Raw genomic sequence first — 17,806 nt, forward strand, 5'->3', positions numbered from 1 at the left:
CTCTATCATTATCTAGCGTGGTAATATACTAATATATAGATGTTATATATAGGTGTTGTATACTAAGATAGAAACCATAGGTCCAAAGGTTTTTAGGAAGGTACTGCTTGATTCATTACCCTTCTCTTACCCAAAGTTCACGGAAATTGGCTCTCAGTTACCGGTCTTTTAGCTCCTGAGCTTCTTTCCCTTTAAGCTCAGACCATATTTCTTGTTTCTTCTAGAGGCTGAAAAGTGTGTTCCTGGGTGACTTGAACCCAGGCTATATTATATGCCCAGGGTGAGGTCAGAAATCTTCTTCAGTTACCAGCCTCACCCTTCATGGGTCCTCTAAGATCAAGGAATTTTTTTCCTAAGAAGCTAAAGTGGGATTAAAAGACTGTCAGTCTTAAGTGACCCCTTTCCAAGATATTAACTAAATTACTTCATAGGTTGGTTATGAGGCAAGTATTATATAAAAACTGTGAAGTCTATTATATTATATATATATATATATATATATATATATATATATATGCAATTTGTTGCTCAAGAAATATGTTCATCTGCTCACAGCTTAATAGAGGAAACAAAAGTAAATGCTTTATTCATCTTAGGGCACCTTATACCACTATCTAGATTTCTAATAGTATTCTATTACATTAAATGCTTATGCATTGTTGTTAGATATACTAATATATTTTATCTTCCCCCCTCACTCTCCTCAGGATAGGAATATTGGTATTGATATAATTGCATCAAAATTTACCTGGTTGGTCATATTTCTAAAACTCTTTTTCTTACAGTCCTGACTAGCCATCCTAAAGACTAAATTGCATTCTCATTGTTCATTCATTTTATAAGCTTCATGAGGTGATCAACTAACTGTTAGCTAAGTAGCTAATCTTGGTATAATCTCCAAGTGCTAATGCAAAGTTATTTCATTTCAGGAATACAAGCGCAAGTTAGCCAGAGTATCCCAGGTTCGAAAAGAACTCAGGTCTCGAATCCAGAATCTGCCAGATTTGTCTCGGTTGCCCAATGTCACAGGCAGCCATGTGCACCTGCCATTTGCTGGAGACATCTACAGTGAGGATTGATGACAACAGCTTTTTCCAGGGCCTCAGGACTTTGCAAGAGCTGGAGATAGGTTAAGTGGATAGTCTTGTAGTATTATTTTTGTACATTGTTGAGAAAGTGACACAACACAGATATCCCCAACAAAATACAAAAAAAAATATATAAAAATATTTAAAATGTTGGGTTTTTTTCCTATTTTATTGGCAAGTTAACATGACAATTTAAAAATTGACATCCATGTGTTAATATGTTCACAAAGAAGTGATTATTTTAAAAAGATCCTTTTATATATTTTTTGATCCAGGGCCCTGTGAGAAACTAAAACCTTTCTATTTTTCTTTATGTAATTTTGAAGGTTCCTCTTTATGTTTCTGCATTAATATGTGAATGTAACTTCAATATCTAATCACTGTATGATATGTAATTTCTTCAGAAAAAGAACTAATCAGGAGGTTGGGACATTATACTCATATATTATAGGGATTTGATGATAAAGAGGACATAAAGTTGACAGATTAAGGCTAAGCTTTACCCTGGTCTATCAACTCCAGTGTCACCTTGTCTGTGCCTCTCAGTACTTTTGACTCAACACACATGAAAATGGAAATCATTTTGTGAGTCAAACTGAGGACATTCACATTCTTAGGGTAATATTAAGTTGACAAAAGAGTAGTTTTTTTCTGAATTTACTGGAAACTTGTTTAATATTACAAGAATATGGAAACAAGTTAAAGTATCCCAGGATAGACTTCAGTTTTCACCTTACTCACTGTGTCCCTAAGCACATTGGTGTTTCATTTATAGTCAGTGGGGACAGTAGAAGAGTCTAATTTGCTTATTGCCTATTAAAAGCATTACTTTGTTTGTCTTAATTCACCAACTCTCAATGTAGAAAAAGCATAGCATGCTTAATTGGGTATATGCATTGAGTGTGCCACTACTTATAATTACTTGAATAAACAACCTTGGAAATGCTTTCTAGGAATTTGTCAATTCAAAGAGTTGATCCCTCAAATTATTCTTGATTCTGGAGCTAATTTCATAAGATATAAATCTTTATCTCCTATCCATGGAGATAAATCTGTGCTTTATCTTAAGTATAGTTGATCTCATTAATGTGAAGAATCTACAAAATCAATTGGATTATAAAAACACATTTTGTGACTTTTCCCAACTATTTTCTCAACTTCCATTTATTTTTAGCTCCAATATCCAGACAGCACTACAGATAGAACATTGTAGATGAGTTTTAGTGTTCTGCGTAGTCACTTGGAACACTTTTAATGTCCCCTCAAAGTTTTTGAATAAAAAGCAGTGCTACAGATCTGGTATATTTTGCATATAACCAGAGTTACCAAAACAAATATGTTTTTTCTTTTATTTGTAACACTGTGTGTTAGAGCTATTGGATCCCATGCTTTCTTTTTAAAGTGCATTTTTAGCAATGGGTTTGTACCAGGTAATAGCCATTTTAGTATAATTGTTCATGACATTGTCAATAAATGATGGAAATTTTTCATTTTGTGCATTGCTTTACAGATTAGACATTTTCATTTCTGTTGTAAGTATATATGACCTAGTATAGACAATAAATTATCATCTCTTTTTACATCTTAGAAACCAAAAAGTCTCCATAGTCTCAGTGTCGTCAGTGTAAATATTTATTTTTTAGTGTTAGTCATATTCCATAGGTAGTGTGCATGTATAATAGAAGGGGGATATTTATTTTCTAAGATTCAACTATAGAAAAATAATTGTAATGTGAGGAAACTTCATAAAGTGCATTCTTGTAAAACCTAGAAGGAATTTAGAATAATTTCATCTTTCATGGCAGTAAATGTGTGACTAGAAATTGTACTGGTTTAATCTGAGCTCTCCTTAACACGTAAATATGGGAAGCTTCTCAATTACAAGTGCCCTTGTTCCAAAAGTCTGAAAGTTGTTTGTAGCTTTTCCTGTCCAACCTTAGCATTTATAATGCCAGCTGTGTATAAGGCACTGGAGCTATGAAAACAAAAGAGAGAATAGTTGCTGCCTTCCAGGAATTTATATTCTACTGCGGGGGATACAACATACGAACATTTAATAAAGCATTCAAAGAAAGAAGAGGAGAAATTAGATCAAGTGGGAACATAAGGAAGCACTTCTCACAGGGCATGGCTCATGTGTTGGGCCTTGATGAAAGCAAGGGCAGCAAATACCAGGAAGGAGTAGGTATATTCCAAATTTTAAGGATTGCCTTTGTAAAATCATCAAAATGGGAAATAGAATATCAAATGAAAGGAATAGCTAATAGGCCAGCTTGACTGGAACACAAAATGTATGAAGAGGGCTGTGAAAAAAACCTAGTAAGGTAGGTTGGATGCTACCATGTGGTATTTTGCATTTTATTTAGAGATAATAGCTTTTGAAGTCTTTTGAGCAGAAGAGTGGTGTGGTCACATGTGAATTTAGGAAGACCATTTTGGCAGCTGTGTGAAGGATGGCTAAAAGGAGAAATCTGAAATCCAGTTCAGTTGGTGGGAATATTGCAGTAGTCAAAGTAAAAGATGATGATTGCCTGAATTAAGTTGACTTGGTACACATTTTCCCATCGAAATGATCTTATAAAAGTTTAGGTTCTCAGGCTAGCCCACAAAAGCCTGCCTGGAAACCTGTATTTAACTCCAGTATAGTTATACCTGTAGTACTGTAGAAACCAACTAGATAACTGGCAGGAGAAGATTCTTCTTTAAAAAAGGACAAAATAGCAGTAATTACTCATTTTTGGAATTGAGTCAGCGTCTGTGGAGAAGAAAAAAATCAGAGATTGTAATAGTCTAATTCTTTTAAAATGATATACCATCTTTTTTTAGATTTTTCCAGTCCAGAAATATCTTTAGGATGAAAGAACATAATGGGAAGTGTAAAAACCAAATATTTTCACCAAGATTTGGCTAATAAAGAGGATTGAAAAGTATTCTAGGCAACTTAATCTTTCTTAAAGAAATTTCTTAGATGAATCTTGCAAAGAATAAGAGTTTGATGTGCTTTCCCAGTCCTTCATCTTGTGTAAACAGCAAAGTTTGTATCTGACCCTATTTTCGACTTTTTTGAATTTACTAAAAAACAGTGATTTTGTTCAGAAGAAATTTTTTCCTTTTAAAATTGTGTATAAAAATATTCCATTCTTTGGTCTGAATTTATTGAGGGTTCAGAAAAAATGTTTTCATTTGTTCAAAATGTCCTTTTGGCTTAGGTATGACTTTTAATGTTGATGTCTTCTGTTTAATATTTTAACAATAGTGACCTGATATTTTTTTAGGAAGAACAGGAACTTTTGGTTAGCCATAGTGCTAAGGAATTAAGGACATCTCCCATTCTTCTTGCCTTTCCCTGTCTTTCTCAGTCCTCATTGTATAATCATTCTAATCATATATCTCAGACTGAGATTCCAGTCTTGAAATCCCTGTCCTCCACTGCTCAGGACAAAGTATATAGAACAGGGCACAACAGTGCCTTTTTCTGAAGAACTGTGGAGTGTCACATGGGCAGTCTTTTGATGACTCCATTTGCCCAAGAAATAGAGATTATTTGGGGGTAATATCTGTTACAGATGATACTTAATTTCAAACCACTAATAATTAGTAGTTTTCTTGATATTTGCCTAAATAGAATTTTTAGTGAATAGACAATTGATTCCAGGTTCTGATTGTTTCTTTCTACCCTACTATATAGCCATCTCTTAATTTTGCCTAGTCTTTCAAAAAACAATTATTCAAAAAAAATTGTAGAACATCAAGTTTTATGATTTGAGTTGATATCCTTCAATGTTTTGGGGAAAGAAATTGTAGCGAGTGAGAGGGTCATTCTAGTAGATATCTAGTTGCCCCTATCTGCTGGGGGAGGGGGAAAAGTAAAAATACCACCTGGGACTGGAAGAGAATAAGAGAATGGTTCTGCTATAATACCTTACAATTTAGGCAAAACTCTTTAAGCTGGTACTTCTACTGAGGAATCATTTTATACTTCCTCCTCAAGGGTTCCCCTGATGTCTCCTCTCCTCAATATAATCTCATATCTGGAAGAGGGGTCTTGGAGAAGAAGGCAGTTTTTTTAAGAAATTAATTAGAACCCAACAGCAAGCTTTGACTTTATCACTTGGACTCCTCTTTTTACAGAGATGCTAGCCTTCACTTTTGTGGTCAAGTTTCCTTTAGAAGCCTTTGCATGGGAAAAAAATTGTAAGCTCTGATTGGCTAATTCTTTGGAAAATCCAAAAAGGATTATTATTTTAAGTCAAAAATTACATTAGGATGAAAGAACGTACAATAAAGGGACCTCTTTTGATAAGTGATTATACAGAGCCTACAGATGAAGCTCTCTAATGCTTTGGTAAATCCTATTATAGAGGCTCATTTTAACTGCTTCATATGTCAGAATTGCTACATTAGATCCAAACCTTGTTAAAATGGAAGTCTATTGCTATAGTGGACAGACATAAATTAATTATTGGTTTAAAATACATTTACATAAAATGAAATGTTTAACATACACTGTTTTAAGCCAATAACAAACTATGTGGTGTTTGGGAAAAAAAAGGATGTTTTGCCTATTCTAAAGCAATAACATCTGAACATGAATTTTCTGCCTTTACTTTCTGTCTGCCTATGACTGTCTGTCATAACTTCATTTCAATGCAATATACAATGTTGTTAATAAAGTTACAGCTTTTTAAAAAAATAAATGTGCTGGTGACTTGAGGAATAGTCTTAAAAGTTGGGATGTGGGGTTTGTGTTTGTGTTTTTGTGTAGGGTTAGTGGTGCTGGAGAGCAGTTGGTACTCAAGGTTTTCTAAAGAATCATTCTTGAGTGACTCTGAAAAAGACAACAGATATAGTTAAGCACATGAGTGGCTTTTTAACCCATCTTAATTATTCTGGGTTTATGCATAATAATGATGGTCACTGCTAATTGTTTAAGTAGCTTTCAGTCTCTTAGGCAATAGTAAAATGCAATGTCTGTGCCCATCCCAACCCTGCCTTCTCTTATCCTATGTTGTTTTCTTATACTAATGGTAAATCCACAAATGATGACGTTTTAGTTAGACATTCATTCTCCATCTTTTCTTCTGGGAAATTTCTTTGTGGAAGGAACAGTGTCTTATACTTCCTTTTCCTTGTATAGCATCTAACACAGTGTTAGAAACATAGTAGGTCAACAAAAAAAAGTGTTGACTATTTAGCTTGGAACCTGGTTTCTCCTACCCTGGATTGGAGACATCTTTCATCTATCGGATTCAAAGCTACTCTGTGGGTTGTTAAGAGATCAATGTGATGAACCCTTAAATGCAGAGTTTTGGATTTATGTCCATTTGATGGAAATTTTACAAACTTGTTTTATATCTATTCATTTGATCCTAATCCAGCAGTCTCAAACCCCACTTCATATTTTCTCTGCAAAATGATTCATAGTACTTTACTGTCATCAGCAAGAAGTAGAAGTACCCTTACTCTCAATAAGTTTCTCTTTATATGTATGTGCTTATGTATTTCTGTGCCCATGCCTCAAATCACCATATGCTTTGGGAAAACAAAATTGTACTAAAATTAAACATTGCAGACACTTAAATGTTACCGTATAGTACATAGTATGCCAAAACGGCAACATCTTTTTACTATCTGGTAAGTGGACAATAATTTTTCATTCAAAAGACTGTTGTATCCACATAGCAAAGTAGTGACCTAAAAATGTCCTCAGTTTTTAAAAAAGCTCAATATCTGCTATAGTGGTTCATATATCTTAACTTGTATATTTTTTCTAGACATACAACTACGTACCTCAAAGAAATCTCTTTATGTAAGGGAGATCTATATTGACACAGAGGAAATACAAATTTAATACTTCTTAAGTAAGAAGTTTCATATCTGTCCTTGGACCAAATCTCTTCTCTCCAGGACACCCAGAAGAGATCTTGTATTGTACCTAACCCATCTTTGACTCTCTTCATTTTTGCAGTCCTCTACTCTCCCTTTTCCTAGGATAGGAATGTGATTAGATTTCGCTTTGTAATAGTCATAATAACACCACCCTTGGTAGTAGGGAAGGGGCTGGCTCAGGGACACAGAATTACTAACTGATCAAGGACCTACAACCTGGGTTTGTTGTCTCCTTCCCTCATCCCATTTTCTATTCCTCACATTTGTAATAGTCTCCTTGTACTCATTATCAGTTACACTTGAAAAAGTTTTAGCCACAATAAATAGCTAAATCCCAAAGTGGCTTTGTCCCCAATTCCTGCCCTCAAATTCTATATTTTTCTATGTTTTGGAATTTCTCTTATAGATTGACTGCTGAGTAGGGTGTAATGGTGCAGTGGGGAGTAGGAATGTGGGGTGAAGCAGGGATGGACTTGCTAATGAGGGTCCAATCCTAGGAATTAAAAATGAGTTTTAGAACTATACATATTTCTGAATGTGATCTATTGGTCAAAATATAGAAAATGAAAGTTTTTAATGACAATCAAGTGCTTGTTAACTAAATTTTCATTATTGAAAATCACAGATTTAATCCTTCATTATCAAAGGCCATCCCTGCAAATGTTTTTGATCATGCTTATTGTCATTTTTCCTATGATGCTATTTCATTTAGTCATATGTATTGAACTGACACTTGCATATCATTTAGAGAAGTATAAATTTGGAGATGAAAGGTTTTTTTTAAAAAGGGTTTTTAAAGTACATTTAAACAGGTGTTATTTTCTTGTTTTGCTAACTGTTAATATTTTAAAATGCAATCATACTGCTCTCCACCACATTATAGTTATATGTGCCAGCTCAGTATTCAAAAAGTCTGTTTATTTCCTCTCAGTTGCTTTGTTTGTGATCAAGATATGCTCTGGCCGTGTGAGCAGTAATTTTGGCCAAACTATTGTCTTAGACTGATATGCTTTCTGGGACTCATTTAAGGTCACTGAGGGCTTTGTGCCAACATCCTTGTGGCATTTGTACAAAAAGATCTTGTGTCTTTTTCCATTTAAGGGAGACTAGATTTCCATCTTTTAAATGAGAGAGGAACTTTACTCTCTTGCAGCGGGAATCTAGCTGTTGCTCTTTTCTTCTCTGTTTAATATAAGTGCAGGGTAGCTCAAAAGTCTTTGAAAAATTATTATGCATTAGAATTAAAAACTGTCCTCATATGTAATAGTTCCCTAACAATTATAAAACTGTACCACAGAATTTTGTTATGGTACTTGGATTTATAAATAGTGGAGTTTTTAGCAAAAAAAAAAATTTCTTCCTCTTCCCCAGAAGGCCAATAGTTATTCCAGGGCAAACTATTTAAAAATAACATTGGAAAATAAACTTGACTTGATTTGTAAATGAGAAGATTAAAAGTATTTTCACCACACACAATTTTTAAAAGCTGGCATGTAATTTATATTAGGTTTAACATTATATTGTATAGTCTTCCTCCAGTGCCTCATCGTGGTGGAACTGGTCCTGGGCTGTTGAAGGCTAAGTCAATGGTTCAGAAGTTCTAGCAGCTTCCACCAAAATAGAAAGGCTCTCAGTACTTCCCTGGTGATAGACTGCCATTCAAAGGCCAAGCTAGCTATGTGCAGAAGGGCTCATCAGTAAATGAAGGATTAAGTTGGTGACTTTGGATAATTAAGATTGAGCTAACAAGAACTTAATTGTCACTGTCTAAATGTCTGTCAGGTGTTGAATTTTGGTTAAAAAAAAATTCATGAAGTCATGTACTAAGGCATGAAAACGGTGCAGTCTGCCCTGTTGGAGGGGGTGTACCCTCATCACTGGAATCAGGAGTATTTCAAGTGATTTAAATTATTATTGAATAAGACAGTTTTTAAAAGAAGAAGTATCAGGTTTATATGTTTTATGTTTCTGGCTTTACCTGATGGCACTCCTATTTTAGAGAACATAAAACAAAAACAAATGACAGACAACGCCCTTGTAGTGATTTATTATAATCTAAAAATATTAATGGGATCAAAGAAGATGAAGTGGTTTCTAAGAGCTTGTTTTCTATTGCTATAGAAATTATATGGTTATTAGTAGAAGTGTTTTTATCGGTTTTAATTTGTTTTTAACCAAGAGAAACTTTTCTCCAATTTTTAATAGAAAAAAATTGTAACTTTATTTTGAGATGAGTTATCAAATTATGAGCATCTTTTAACAATGACTCTTCATCCTCATTGTGATGGTTTTTGGATTTTAGTATAATTTTGACTTTTATTACAATAATTCCCTCCTTACCGCATGGTTTTTAGGTTGCACTCTGTACAGAAATAATGGAGCACTTTGTAACTTCTTTGTAACAAATCTTATTTGTTTCAAGTTGTTAAAAAAGGAGACACTATTAAAAATGTACAGACTATTGTTTCATCATATGCTATTCCCTGGATTTGTGATTCTTGTGTATTTCATGTCCTTTAAGAACACTTCTGTATAATGGTTTTTCATATTGAAAAGAATAAAATACACACACACAAAAGAGAAGTGATGTTTCAAGAATTGTCTTCAAAATTCTTACTGAGGAAAAAAAATCCAAAGCAAAATGTTACTCTCTGAGCAGATTTGCAGTTACAGTTGTCAGCGCATGCCAACATCACTTAGTAACATTGCATTGTCTGATTAAAACGAGTTAGATCTCATTCATTATAGTCCTGAAACATAGTGGACCAAATCCTCCCAAGGGTTCCCTTTAGTGGGCAAAAATTACAGGGAAAGAAGTTGCAATTAAGTAAATAGAATGAACTGCCTTCTGAGATAATAAATTCCTGAACATCACCCATAGAGATTTTTAAATGGAATCTGAATATTGGCTGTGAGGGTTAGGAGTTTGGATTTCAATTAGAATGTCATATTAAATGATCATTTGTTAACTTTAATATTCTGTGATCCCAGTCTATTTTGCATTCCTCTCAGAAAGATGTTTGATGAATCCCATAATAGGCAAGTGAAATAATGAATCACTCCATTGGGTGACTTTGTCCTTAAAATGCAACTAGCTGACCAATGTCCTTCAGGAGTAGGTGGGCATTCTTTGGGTTTTACTGTCATCAGATTTGGTTTAAAGAGAAAATTACATATACGTTCAGTTGGATACAGGAATTTATCTTATCCTGTAGGGGAAAGGAGAAAAAAAAAGAAGGGTGGATTGTTAAGAGAGGGCAGATTGAGAAAGACTGGTGGTCAGAAGTAAAATATTGATGAGGAGGAACAGAGTGAAAGGAGTGAAAAGCATAAGAGGAGGGAACTAGGATAGAAGGAAATACACGGGAATCATAACTGAATGCGAATGGGATGAACTCTCCCATAAAACAGAAGTGATTATTAGTAGATTGGATTAAGAACCAGAATCCCACAATATGTTCAGAAACACATCTGAAGCAGAGAGATAATAGAAACAATAATTTCATTAAAGAAAATGACAAAAATGAGACATATCGGAAGTTACAGAATGCAGCCAAAGCACTTCTTAGGAGGGAAGTATATATTTTTTAAATACATGAATAAAATAGAAAATGAGTGAATTGGGTATGCAACTAAAAAATCTAGAAAAAGAACAAAGAATCCCCAATTCAATACCAAGTTAGAAATACTGAAAATCAAAGAAGAGTAACTGGTTTTATGAAAAATAAAAGCTAAATCTTTGGTTAATTTGTTATAAAAAAAGAGAGGAAAATCAAAATTACCAGTATCAAAACTGAAAAGGGTGAATCTACCACCAATGAAGAGGAATCTAGAACAGTTATCAGGAATTATTTTGCCAACTACATGCCATTAAATTTGACCATCTAAAGTGAAATGAATATTTACAAAAATATAAATTGCCCAGATAAACAGAAAAGAAAATGAAATATTTAACCCATTTTCCAAAAAAATTAAGAAGCCATCAATAAACTCTTAAGGAAAAAAAAATCTTTCAGGTAAATGAATTTGAATTCTACCAAACATCAGAAAAACAAAACAACAACAAATCTCAAACCCATCCCAATACTATATAAACTTTTTGGAAAAATAGGTAAAGGACTCCTGAAAAATTTCTTTTATGATCCAAATATGGAGCTGATACTCATCAGGAAGATCCAAAACGGAAAGAAAAATATAGATCAATTACTGTAATAACTTAAGCAAAAAAATTTTAAACAAAATATTAGCAAAGAGATCAATCATGAAGATAAAGCATTATGACCAGGTGGAATTTATGCCAGGAATGCAGGGATGGTTCAGTATTAGGAAAATTGTCAGCATAATTGACCATCTCATTAAAAAAACTAACAGAAATCTTATAAATATCTCAACAGAATATTTTGACAATAATAATACCCATTCCCTATTAAAAACATAAACTATAGGAATAAAAGGAGAGTTTTGTAAAATAAGTATCTATCTAAAACCATTTTCTAGCTTTCCCAATGAGATCAGAAGTGGAGCAAGAATGCCCCTTATCATCACTGTTACTCAATATTATACTAGAAATGTTAGGCTAACAATAAGAGAAGAAAAAAAAATAGAAGGAATTAAAATAGACAATGAGGGAGAAAAAGTACCTCTTTTTCCAGATAACATGATAGTATATCTAGAGAATCCTAGAAGATCAACTTAAAACTACTTGAAATAACTTTAGCAAAGTTGCTGGATATGAATAAACCCACATAAATCACCAGCATTTCTATATATTACCCACAAAACCCAAGAACAAGAATAGGAAGAAAAATTCCATTTTAAATAATTGTAGACAATATAAACAATTTGGGAGTCTGCCAAGACAAACCCAGGAACTATATGAACACAAAGTCAGTTCTAAATAATTGGAAAAATATTAGTTGCTCATGGGTGGGTTGAGTTACTATAATAAAAATTACAAGTTTATGTAAACTAATTTATTCAGTGCTATCCCAATCAAACTACAAAAAAATCATTTCATAGAACTAGAAAGAATAACAAAATTCTTTTGGGAGAACAAAAGATCAAGAATATCAAAGGAATTATTGAAAAAATATGCAAAAGATAGTGGCTTAGCCATAACAGATCTAAAATTATATTATAAAATGGCAATCATAAAAACTAGTTGGTACTAGCTAAAAAACAAAGTGGTGACTTAGTAGAACACAATACACAATAGTAAATGACTACAGTTACCTACTTTTTGATAAACCCAAAGACCCTAGCTTCTGGAATAAAATTCACTATTTGACAAAAATTGCTGGGAAAACTGGAAAATAGTATGGCAGAAACTAGGCATGTATCAACTCTTTACATCCTATACCAAGATAAAGTTGAAATTGGTACAGGATTTAGACAAAAAGGATACCATAATCAAATTGGGAGAGCAAGGAATAGTTTACCTTTCAGACCCTATGGAAATGTGAAGAATTTATGACCAAGAAATGGAGAGCATTATGAAATGAAAAATGAATAATTTTGATTACATTAAATTAAATTTAATTTGCCCAAACAAAACCAATGCAACCAGATTAGAAGGGAAAGAGAAAGCTGGGAAACGATTTTTATAGCCAGTTTTTCTGATTAAGGCCTCATTTTTCAAATATATAGAGAACTGAGTCAAATTTATAAATATGTCATTCTCCCATTGCATGTTCAAAAGATATGAATAGGCAATTCTCAGATGAAATTAAAACTATAATCATATAAAATGTTTTAAATCACCATTGATTAGAGAAATACAAATTAAAACAGCTATGAGATATTGCCTTATGCTTATCAGACTAGCTGATACGACAGAAAAGGAAAATGATAAATGTTGAAGAAGTGGAAAAATTATAACCCTAATGCAGTCATTGCTGGTGGAGTTGTGAATTGATCCAAACATTCTGGAGAACAATTTGGAACTATGCCCAAAGGGCTATCAAACTGCATACCTTTGATCCAGCAATACCACTAGAAGGTCTATATCCCAAAGAGTTAAAATAGGAAAAATGACCTACATATGCAAAAATTTTTATAGCTGTTCTTTTTGTGATGGCAAAGAATAGATAATTAAGGTATGCCTATCTGCTAAGGGAATGATTGAACAAGTTATGGTATGTGAATGTAATGAAAAACTATTCTATAAGAAGAGTAATGAAAAACTATTGTTCTATAAGAAATGATGAGCAGGCAGGGTTCTTACTTGACTTGATGCTTACTTGAACTGATGCTGAGTCAAGTGAACAGAACCAGAACATTGTACACAATTGTATACATTATGCAATAGACAGCTATTCTCAGCAATACAATGATCCAAGACAATTACAAAAAACTCATAATGAAAAAGATTTTTTCTTAAATACACGTAAAGATAGTTTTCAACGTTCATTTTTGTAAGATTCTGTGTTCCAAATTTTTTCCCTTCTCTTTTTTACCTCCCCCTCCTCAAGATAACAAGGAATCAAATACAGGTTATGTATCTACATAATTTCAAAACACATTTCCATTTTTGTCATGTTGTGCAAGGAAAATCAAACCAAAAGGAAAAAAAAAACAGGGAGAAAAAGCAAACAAACAAAAAAGGTGAAAATAGTATGGTTTGATCCACCTTTAGAATAATAGTTTCCTATCTAGATGTAGATGGCATTTTCCATTCCAAGTCTATTGGAATTGTCTTGGATCACCGTATTGTATTTAGCCCTTGGAAGGGCTAAGTCTATCATAGTTGGTCATCACATAATCTTCCGATTATTGTGTACAATGTTCTCCTGGTTCTTATTTCACTCTTTCCAGGGTTTTCTGAAATCAGCCTGCTCCTGATGAAAAGTTTTATTCAAATTCAGAGAAAAAACTATGGAGACTGAATGCAGATCAAAGCATATTATTTTCACTTTGGTTTTTTGTTGTTGTTGTTTTCCCTTTTCTAATTCTTTCACGGCATGATTAATGTGGGAATATGTTTAATGTGATTATACATGTATAAACTACTTTAGATTGCTTGCTGGGGGAAGAAAAGAAGGGAGAAAAATTTGGAACTCAAAATCTTACAAAAATGAATATTGAAAACTACATGTAATTGGTGGGGGGAATACTGTTAGGTACAAACAAACACAATTAAATATTTTTGCTTTGCTAAAAAAATAAAATAAAAATAAAGCACATGCTCATGAACTAATACTAGTATTTGGTAGTATCTATCTGTAAAAAGGCATTTTTAAAGATAAGATATGTAAAATCTTGTTATGGATCTGCATTAAGAAATGACAATTTCCAATTGATTCTGATGATAGGAAACACTAACACTGAATCTCAATTAATGAAATGTTTGTTTTTAAAATCTGTTCTTCTGACTAGATCTCAAAAAATTGTAATCAATTATTTTTATAGTTTGGATTTCATCAATAAAAGTTTTGCAGAAAAAGAACAAAGCAAAAAAAAAAAAAAAAGAGTCCTTCAGAGTCTATCATTTCTTAAAAGCACCTATTTAATATTTTCTTCTTCAGCCTTTCCTGCTATTTGGACTTAAATAAGCAAACAAATTGCCACTAACACTGACACATAGAAAGTATCTAAATGTTCATGTATATTGGAAATAAATTAGCCCAAACCATGAACCTAATAGGAACTTCAATTAATCTTAGCCTTTAAATGAATCAACATACAACATTGTGAATAGTTGTGGGATTAAAACAAAACAAAACAAAACTAGATCTGTTGTTTCATTTGTATAGAGACTATTGGTGGTGAAATTCTCACTAATTCAGCCCTGCACCATCTCAAAAATGTATAGACTCAGATTTGCCTGGGGGCAATGAGAATTTTAATAACTTGGCCAAAGATGCCCAGTGGAATCTACGGCAGAGGCATAAATTGAATTTGGATCTTTCAGACTATGAGGTTAGTCCACCATAATGGACAGGGGTTCATTATTGCATGTCTTGTTACATAATTTATTTTTCACAGAAAATAATTTTGATGGCAGTGTTTTAAAATGAAGGGGATCCCTCCCACTCTTCAGAAGTGGAGATGTATATTTGTATATACTGTCAAAACTTGAGTATGTTGGTCAGTTTTGCTGAAATGCTTCCCCCCATCCCCCCTTTTTCCTTCCTTGTTATGAGCAATGGCTCTCTGAGTGGAAGCAGAGAAGAGAGATATACTAAGAAGTAAGGGTGATACAAAAATTAAAAAAAAATAACATTTTTGAAGGTGGAAGTGGATTGTGGGTAGATGTTGATATATTAAAGCACTGAGGATCCCATATCCCTGAAAACACTCTCTTAGGGCTTAGGGATACATCACATTATTGAGCTATAGATTTCTGTACTCCCCCACCTAATACAAAATTCGACAGAGGGACCATTAGAATCTGTGCAGATCCTTCTGTGGACTTGCTGGAATAGAAAATTTGCTTGGCAGATTGAGAGTCTAATGCAGGGAGTTGTGCAAGGCAGTGGCACCTGTGGCTGAGGGACAGTTAACCACAGTTCCCTATGTGAAAGAAAAACCTTGAGGCATTCTGGCCAGTCCAGCACAGCATTCCTGGAAAGGGGAGGGAAGAAAGGGAAAATACATTTGTACAGCACTTACTTTGTTCCAGGGGCAGGACTAAGGTCTTTAGAAATATCCTTTCATTTGATACAAAATGTAAACAGAGCCTGAAACCAGCCTAGTACTGACTCTGGGCCTTAACAGACCCCTACCGAAGCCTTTGGTCATTTAATGAAGGTTTTGTTTGGGCATTAATGGCCTCAGCTAGGCTGTAGGAGAAGGACCCTTTACCAAATCCAGGCCAAGACCCCCTGTAGCCCACCTTATGGTGGGAGTCCAACACTAATTAGGGAAGAGTCCAGATGGCCCCTACAACAGGGAGAGTTCCAGAAGTCCTATGACAAGAGGAAGCCCCTAGACAGAACCCTTCTGAATCCTTTAAAGAAAAGGCATGGTCTGGCTCACTATATTAAATGCTTGGCAGGCCTAGTTTCTACCACTCTGAATATTGGAATGGACCAGACAGATATAAATAAATTATTATTTAATGATTCAATAAAGCAACCCCCCTCCCAACAAATAAGAAAATATAAGAAATGCATTTTTAAAACTATCCTAAAAAACAAGTCAAGAAGAGAATCTAAGTATTTTGGGGCTCTCCAAAAATTATCAGAAAAAAAAGGTCTGGACACTGTATTTCTGGCAATTACAAATGAAAATTGCCTAGAACTCCTCGAACCAGAGGGCAAAGTGGGAGAGAAATGTAAAAATCCAGTAGTCATTTACAGAAATACTAACATGAAAACTCTTTTGAATAGCATATCCAAAGTCAAGAGCTTCTAGGTGAAAGAAAAAATACTCGATAGATAGAAAGGAGTTATAATATCAAAGGATGACAATGAGGATGACACAAGATTTAATAGTTGCTTCTTTAAACAAAAGAAGTCCTTGCAATGACACTCCAAAAGGCAAGAGAGAAAGGATTACAACCTATCCTACAAAGTTAAGTATACTCTTACAAGGGGAAAAGATGTAACTTTAATGGAACAGGATTTGCAGGCATTCCTGATGAAAAGACTAGTAATGAGTAGACATTTGGAAATGGAAATACAGGCGCTAAGGGAAGCTCAAAAGATATGCAAATATATATATATATATATAATTCAAACAATGGAACTCACTAAGCCAGTATTTGATAGAACAGAAAACATCTAATATCTAGGAAAAAACTCCCTTCTGGATAAAAGAAGAGAATGTGAAACATCTCATAAGAAAAACGACAGATCTGGAGAACAGTTCAAAAAGAGAGAAGAATAACTGGATTACCTGAAAGCTCTGACCAAAAAAAAAAAAAAAAAAAAAAGAATTTTGACACAGTAATGCAAAAAATAATAATAAGAATAAGAAAATTGTTCTGAAGTGATAGAACAAGAGGGAAAAGTAGAAATAGAAAAAAAAAAAACTGATTACCACCTGAAAGAGATCCTACAAGGAAAACATATAGAAAAATCATTACTAAAATTTGAAATCCCCAGATCAGAGAGAAAGCAACAGCAACAACAACAAAACCTAATTCCAATGTGCTGGGGCTGCAGTTAGAATTTCACAAGACCTATTGGCAGCTACAATAAAAAAATACTGCAAGTCCTGGAATGCTACTTATTGACAATCAAGAGAATTAGGTTTGAGACCAAAAATAATATATCCTGCAAAATTAAGTATAATATTGAAAGAAAAAAAAATGAACATTCAATGAACTGTCAGATTTTTAGGATTTTGTTTCAAATAAACCTTGATGCAATAGAAAATGTGAGTTGTAAGAGCCAACATCAAAGACAAATTTAAAGGGGCTCAATAAGGACAAACTCTTTGTTTTATACATGGAAATGTAAACCATATGTCTAAGATTGTCTTTGATAAATGGTTAGTCCAAAAGAAAGATTGAGGTAGAGCTGAGTATAGTATGATGACACTCCAAAAAGCTAAATCTTATGGGAAAAGGCTAAAACAGTAATGATGCTGTATGAATGAGGTTCAGGAACAAGAGCTGACAAGGAGGAATTAGATGGGAGAGGAGGGCTGCAGTTCTGAAATCTTACATTGGGAATGGGTTAAAAAGAGGACAGTACAAATATATCCAGAAGAATATAATACCCTCCAAAATATATAAAGAAATAAGAGGGGGCAGGAATAGAATATGATTTTTTCCCCTGTGCGTTTATTATTTTTTTAATTTTTATTTTTTAATAACTTTTTATTGATAGAACGCATGCCAGGGTAATTTTTTTTTTTTTTACAGCATTATCCCCTGCATTCAC

At 33.6% G+C, this 17,806-nt stretch overlaps 1 protein-coding gene across 3 annotated transcripts in view; it reads left to right on the forward strand.

Moving 5' to 3' along the window:
* RPRD1A (regulation of nuclear pre-mRNA domain containing 1A) overlaps positions 1 to 17,806 on the forward strand; it is a 107,947-nt gene that overhangs the window by 77,849 nt on the left and 12,292 nt on the right. The window contains exon 7 of one of the 3 annotated variants that reach the window (XR_007949257.1): positions 930 to 1,129. The exons of 1 other annotated variant lie outside the window; for it this stretch is intronic. Coding sequence is in view for 1 of the 2 variants with exons in the window: in XM_051969760.1 (XP_051825720.1) it covers positions 930 to 1,079 (150 nt within the window). In the remaining variant the exon portion in view is untranslated. Of the gene's footprint in view, positions 1 to 929; positions 9,561 to 17,806 lie in introns of those variants that run through there. One more of the 3 variants, XM_051969760.1, reaches the window with a different exon arrangement.

The sequence above is a fragment of the Antechinus flavipes genome, chromosome 1 (assembly GCF_016432865.1).
Source record: "Antechinus flavipes isolate AdamAnt ecotype Samford, QLD, Australia chromosome 1, AdamAnt_v2, whole genome shotgun sequence".
In the NCBI taxonomy this organism is placed as follows: Eukaryota; Metazoa; Chordata; class Mammalia; order Dasyuromorphia; family Dasyuridae; genus Antechinus; species Antechinus flavipes.